This window comes from Nyctibius grandis, chromosome 8 (genome assembly GCF_013368605.1).
Source record: "Nyctibius grandis isolate bNycGra1 chromosome 8, bNycGra1.pri, whole genome shotgun sequence".
In the NCBI taxonomy this organism is placed as follows: Eukaryota; Metazoa; Chordata; class Aves; order Nyctibiiformes; family Nyctibiidae; genus Nyctibius; species Nyctibius grandis.
In genome coordinates, this window is record NC_090665.1 from 11,501,876 (window position 1) to 11,508,242 (window position 6,367).

Genomic DNA, 6,367 nt, shown 5'->3' on the forward strand with positions numbered 1-6,367 from the left:
TCCCTGTGCCCAGTGCTGCTCTGCCCTGGAGCATCCCAGGGGTCTGGGGCTGAGGTTGAGCTGGTGGGGCTTGTCTGGAGCCTTTCATGGCCCCCCAATCCTGCCCATGCCAGGGGACGCTCACCTGCCCTTGGCTCCTGCCCGTCCTGCCAGCTTTTGGCCGTGGTAGCAGCCTGTGTGGAGAAGGGTGACTGGGGGAGAAGGGTGGCCATGGACCCTTGTGGTCTCAGGACCGCCCATCCCAAGCGTGGACAGGGGCTGGAATAAGGGGAGAAGTTGGGGGGACCCTGGGCTCCCCCATCCCGCTGCATTTCCCCTCTCCACACCCATCTCCGCCAGCTCCCGGGGCAGGTCGGAGCAGGCAAGTCACAGGCACGTCCTGTCCTGCTGGCACAGGGAGGGCTCAGGGCCATGGGCTGCAGGGGCAAGAGCCTTCCTTGTCCCCAGGAGGCAGCCCTGGGGTGGTGACACCCAGTCCCACAGTGTGCTGTCCACAGCAGACCGGTGTGACAGACATGTCCTGGCCCCATGCGGGGTGGGACGGGGTGGGCTTGGGCACGGTGGTGGGGCTGGGGGCTCAGTGCAGGTGGGTTGGTGCTGCCGGGTGTCACCGGTGCATCCGGCACCAAGAGGGGATGGAGAGGGGAGTGTGTGCAGCGATGGAGCTTCCCGTGCATGTGTGCATGCATGGTGGGACCAACTCATGCAGAGCACTGGGACGTGGGGCTGCCCCCCTGCTCTGTGCTCGGGGTCCAGCCATGTCCTGTATCCCCCTCCCGGGCTAGTGTGATGCTCCATGCCCTGCAGCCGTACCTGGCACCTTGGGGTGTGCTGTGCTCGGGGAACGCAGGGGACCCAGGACTCAATCAGGCTCAGGCAGACAGTGGCGAGGAGGGTTATCATGATGCTGGAGCAGTGAGTCAGGGGCAAACAGACACAGGTGTGCTGGGCAAGGGGACCACCGCGCAGCCCTGTGCAGTGGCACCCATGGGTGCTGCTGGCCCCCGGGCTACATGCAGGCAGGGGAACAGGCTCCTGCACGTGACCGCCTGGGCGGTGCAGCACGTGTTCGTGCGTGCTGGGGCAGGGCTCTGCCTCCCTGGGCCGAGGATACGTGCAGATCATCGCCGTGGTGATGGACCACAGCGGGATGAGCAGCAGGTAGATGAGGCAGGACAGCAGGACTGCCATGACATAGCCAGCGGTGACCATCACGAAGAGGCAGATGCAGCAGATGTCGCAGCTGACGTGTTTCTTCAGCTGTAGGCAACGCTGGTGAAACTGGTGTGGCACAGGGGTGCTGGGCAGGGGTCCCCCATAGGTCCCATGCACCCCATGGGGCCAGGAGCACCCAGAGCTGTGGCCACCCTCTGCACAGTGCTGCACGCAGGGGCTGCATGTGCATAGGGGGGGTGTGCTTGTGCAAGGCGGGGGTGAGCGTGTCTGGGTGTGCAAGGGGTGTCTGAGTGCACAGGGCTGGTGTGCGGTGTGCAGGACGTATGGACGGGGTATAGGGGGCGACACGGAAAGCTGTGTGTGCCGGGCACGATGTATAGGGCTGGGTGTAGGGTATGGTGTGTAGGGGCTGCGGGGGGTGTGCAAGGTGTAACAGGGGTGTATATGGGATGGAGCGTGTATATGGGATGGGTTTATATGGGATGCAGCGTGTAGGGCTGAGCATGCAAGTTACAGACAGGGTTTATGAGGTGCAGCGTGCCAGGTTAGGTGTGGGGGTACAGTATATAGGGCAGGATGGGGTGGGGATATACAGTGTGTAGGGACAGGGGTACAGGGCTTGGTTAATGGGGCTGAGGGGTGGGTAGGACTGGGTCTACGTGGCACCTCGGACACGCGCAGAGCCCCCAGGCTTCCGGGGTGCCCTGTGTCCCTCACCTCCACGGAGCGGTTGCAGTGGCAGCAGCGGAGGACGTGTGGCCAGCCGTGCTGGTGGCACCCGTGCAGGCAGCGCCGTCTCGTTGTGCCGCAGAGCCCCGGCTTCAGCCTGTCCTCCCAGGCCACCGCTGCAGGAGACACGTGGGGAGACTGTGTCTCCCCAGCCCCTGGGGCCACTCCGCCATGGAGCAGCCCCTGCCCCCCCCGTCACCCCACTTGGCTGGAGGAGCCCCAGGTTGACTACACTGAGCAGGACCAAGCTGGTGAGAGCCAGGAGGAAGACGACGGTGGTGGAGCTGGGGACCACCAGCACGACGTGCAGAGCCAGGGAGCCGCACCTGCAGCAGGGCCGGGGAGGACAGGACCAGGGTCAGGCCCTGGGGCTGCTGTGGGAGAGGTGGGGAGTGGGCAGAGATCCTTGGTGTGCTCAGCCCCAGGGGCTGCGGGAGCTGGGAGGTGGTGGGGAAGAGGATGCAGATCCAGGCCCTTTGAGCTGACGCCTGGCTCTACCATCTCGAGGACACTGGTGTGAAACAGCAGCTCTGCTGCCCTGTGTCCCGAGATAGGGCTCGGCCTGCGGCCATGGGGTGACTTACAGGAAGGAGATCAGCGAGCTCAGGTAAATGAGGGTGCTGAAAGGAAGGGGGGTGAGAAGCTCCATGGTGGGCCGGGCAGCTGCAGGGCCCTGGCCTCGAAGGGTGGATGGCATCCTGCTCTCACCGCAGTGAAACAAACCCCCCATTCCCATGGCAACCCCAGCTTCCCCCCATCCCATTCCCACAGCAACTGCAGCATTGCCCCCCACCCTGTATCCCATTCCCGTGACAACTGCAGCATCCTGCTCCCTCAGCAGGGTGCAGGGGACCCCCTCGGGGTGCTGGTGCCACCCTGGCTTCAGCAGGAGCCCACTGGCAGAGGGGCAAAGGGTGGGGGCTCGAAGGTCCGTGGGGACCCAGTACAAACCAGTGCTCATCTTCCGTGGGGTGCTGGGAGGACACCAGGAGCCGTGGGCACCCCTGGGACCGATGAGGATGCTGGGACCCATCTAGGATGAGGACACATAGCTCCCCATGCCTCACGCGCCCGCTCCCCACTCCATGTGCCCCCTCCAGCCCGCTGTCCCCCTCCCCAGGCCTGGGCTCTGCTCCTGCCCCCGGGGTGCTGAGCGCTGGGCCAGCCCTGCCCTCTAGTGTCGTGGGAGCCGCTCTGAGTAGGGCTCAGCCCCAGGGCTCTGCGGGGAGCTGAGCCGTTGCCAACCCCTCCCGGTGCCCGCAGAGCCAGGCAGGCTGCCCACGGCACACGAGGAGGATCCTGCGTGGCACCACGGGGACCCCTGGCACCACAAGCCCATCTCCGGGTGGCCCCAGGGGGTGCGTAGGCAGCATCACCCCAGCATAGGTGCCCTGTTCCCCAAGCTTTGGGGACCTGCAGACGTGCCGGCATGGGTGATAAACGCCTCCCCCAGCACCCCGGGTCGATAACCGGGCGGCCGAGGTGCTCAGCGGGGCCGGGACGGCGTGGGGGCACACCAATGGGCGCCTGCGGCAGTGGGACAGGGAGGGGAGCGCTGGAGGCTGCTGGTTAAACTGGAATGAGGCGTGGTGGCCTCCCCGCGGTCCCTGCCCTGGGGACTCTGACCCCATGGGCTGGCGCAGGGAGCCGAGGCACGCGGTGCCGAGCAGCCCCGTGGCCGCTGGGACGGAGCCGGAGAGGAGCAGAGCAGGATGGACCCCACCATGGAGCTGGCAGAAGACCCCAGGTGGGTGCCGGGGACCCCCGTGCCACTTTGCAGCTGGGCAAATCCAACTTTTTGGAGCAGGATTCCCTCTGTAAAGGAAGGGAGGCACTCAGGGGTGAGGCGAGCCAGCCAGGGGACCCCAGGGACCCCGCGGGGCTGGGTGCCCCCCTGTCCCTGCCAGCCCCATGCAGTGCTCCCCTTCTCCTCCGCAGGTTCCCCCGCCCATTGGTGGAGATGCTGATCAGGAACTTCAGCGTGCCTGTGGCCTGCTTCTCCCTGCCACCCACCTCCCGTCAGCTGCTGCAGCGTAGGTGGGGGGACTGGGTGGGGGGACCCTCCTCTTGCCGCTGGCGGGAGCAGGACAGGGATGAAGGGGGTAGGATGGCTGCGGCGGGTGCAGGTGGGGAGCAGCCCTGAGGAAGGGGGAGGCAGTGGGGTGCTGCCGGGGTCTCAGCCTCTCACCCCATAGCCCTGCCTAGAGGGATGGGGGTGGCCAGGAGGGCCAGCACAGGGGCAGGTGACATGGGACATGGGAGCACTGGGGCAGAAGCACCAGCTCTGGCATGGCCAGACATGCCAAGGATGTAGCAAGGGGCTTCCCAAACCTGTGGGGTGGTGGGTTGGGTGGCAGCTCCCTGCTGTGGTGGCCCCAGAAGGGATGGAAAGGGATGAAGCCAGTTCCTCATCCCTCCCCGGCAGAGCTGGACATGGCCGAACTCGTCATCATGGGCCTTGCCACCATCATGACACTGCTCTCGGTCGCGATCTTCGTGGAAGAGGTTTTCTACCTCACCCGCAAGATCCGCTGCCCCATCAAGATGAAGACACTCTGCTGGAGCAGCTCGGCCCCTACGGTGAGCTGGGGTGTGGGTGTAGAGGTGGTGGGGGGCATCATCCCAGGGGCCAGGGCCACCCAAGAGGTGCCAGCCTGTGGGAGGGGGTTGCGGCAGCATGCCAAGCTTGCGTCTCCCCCAGGTTGTCTCCGTGGTCAGCTGCTTTGGGCTGTGGATCCCACGCTCCATGATGGTGGTGGAGTTGGCTACCACGGCGTGAGTATCACCTGCCCCAGGGCAGGGGCACTGGGGAGCCCACGGGGCCTGACCTGCCTTCCTCCTTCTCAGGTACTTCACCATCTGCTTCTACCTTCTGATGCTGGTCATGGTGGAAGGTTTTGGGGGGAAGGAGGCGGTGCTCAGCACCCTGAAGGATGTGCCCATGGTGGTCAGTACCGGGCCCTGCTGCTGCTGCTGCCCCTGCCTGCCCCGCATCACCATGAGCAGGTGAGGGAGAGCCGGGGTAACCCCCTGCCTCTGGAGAGAGCTTTCACCCCCTGCTTCTGCTGGGGTGGAAGAGAGGTGCGTGGGCAGGGGCTCGGGGACCTCAGGGTGCTACTGGTCTCTCTTGCTGTGCCAGGAGAAAGCTTCAACTGATGATACTGGGGACTTTCCAGTACGCCTTCTGCAAGGCAGTCGCCGTCTTCCTGGGGCTGGTCCTGGCCACCGATGGGAACTACAACCCTGCTGACGTGAGTGCCAGGGCACAAGGATGGGCAGGGTGACGTCCTGGACGGAGAGCCTCCACCAGCCCCTGCCTTGCCCAGCAGCTTTGTCAGCCCAGGCGTGTTTTCTGCATGTCCCCCCCAGATCTCGGCGGAGAGCGTGGCCCTCTGGATCAACACTGTGGTCGGCGTCTCCACCCTCTTTGGGCTCTGGGCCCTAGGCATCCTCTTCCGGCAGGCCCAGCTGCACCTGACCGAGCAGAACATCAAGGCCAAGTTCTTCTGCTTCCAGGTGAGCCCCTGTCCTGCCTCCCCCCTAGGTGAGGGCCTCCTCTGGCACGAACGGGATGAGGGGGCACGGGGGGAGATGGTGGGGCAGGAGCCGTGGGCAGGCTGTGGGAGAGGGGGGAAGGGCAGGAGCCTGGCAGCGGCACAGCCCCCATCACCTCAGGTGTTGGTGGTTGCAGGTCCTCCTCCTCCTGACGGCACTGCAGCCGGCCATCTTCAGCATCCTGGCCAACAATGGCAACATCGCCTGCTCGCCGCCCTTCTCCTCCAAGGCCAGGTCGCAGCGTAAGTTGGGAGATGGGGGAGCGGCATTGCCCGCTCCCGGCCGAGCCCCTCCATCGCATGGTCAGGCTTGGGGAATGGGCATGGTGGATTAAGGCAGCTTCAAATGACCCTTTTCCTCTTCCAGAGATGAACACGCAGCTGTTGATCCCACAAACCTTCATCTTGGCGGTGGTGACGCGGATGTATTACCGCAAGCAGGACGACAAGCCGGGCTACCAGCCTGTCGGCTTCACACCCGGAGGCACCGACACCAAGGCGTGAGCAGGAGGGAGCAAAGGGGCTGCCGAGGGGCAGAGCGAGGCGAGGGGCTGGTCTGCCCTGTACAACCATCTCCTCCTCCTCCAGCCCTGGGGAGCTGCCGCAACAGAGGAGGCAGAGGGGGAAAGGGCACCCCGGCATGGGGTGAAAGGGTCTGAAACCTGAAGGCCACAAGCCAAAGGGATGTGTGAAGCTGCCTCCAGCCCAGGGGGCTCTTGTCTGGCACTGAATAAAGATAAATTTGTACCTGAGTCTTGCGTTGGTGACTGGGCTCAGATCATCTCCTGCCCAGGCTGGGTGGGAGCTGACTCCACACAGGGGGAGGAAGATGGAGCCCAGACCAGCACAGCCATGGCATGAGGCTGTCACGGGGCGTCCAACACCCCGCCATGACACTGACCTCCGGG

The 6,367-nt window shown here is 65.1% G+C and overlaps 1 protein-coding gene across 1 annotated transcript; it reads left to right on the forward strand.

The window, feature by feature from the left end:
• The first annotated feature begins 3,617 nt into the window (after window positions 1–3,617).
• Window positions 3,618–5,963, forward strand: SLC51A (solute carrier family 51 member A). Its single transcript, XM_068407032.1, has 9 exons — window positions 3,618–3,652; window positions 3,844–3,938; window positions 4,331–4,485; window positions 4,607–4,680; window positions 4,753–4,911; window positions 5,045–5,156; window positions 5,275–5,421; window positions 5,597–5,702; window positions 5,827–5,963. The coding sequence occupies exons 1-9, from the start codon at window positions 3,618–3,620 to the stop codon at window positions 5,961–5,963; spliced, it is 1,020 nt and encodes a 339-aa protein (XP_068263133.1).
• Window positions 5,964–6,367: the final 404 nt, after the last annotated feature.

Coding starts and splice junctions, on each gene's coding strand:
- SLC51A (XM_068407032.1), top strand. CDS start 3,618: ATGGACCCCACCATGGAGCTGGCAGAAGACCCCAG. Junction 3,653..3,843: donor GAGCTGGCAGAAGACCCCAG/GTGGGTGCCGGG, acceptor TCTCCTCCGCAG/GTTCCCCCGCCCATTGGTGG. Junction 5,157..5,274: donor GGAACTACAACCCTGCTGAC/GTGAGTGCCAGG, acceptor TGTCCCCCCCAG/ATCTCGGCGGAGAGCGTGGC.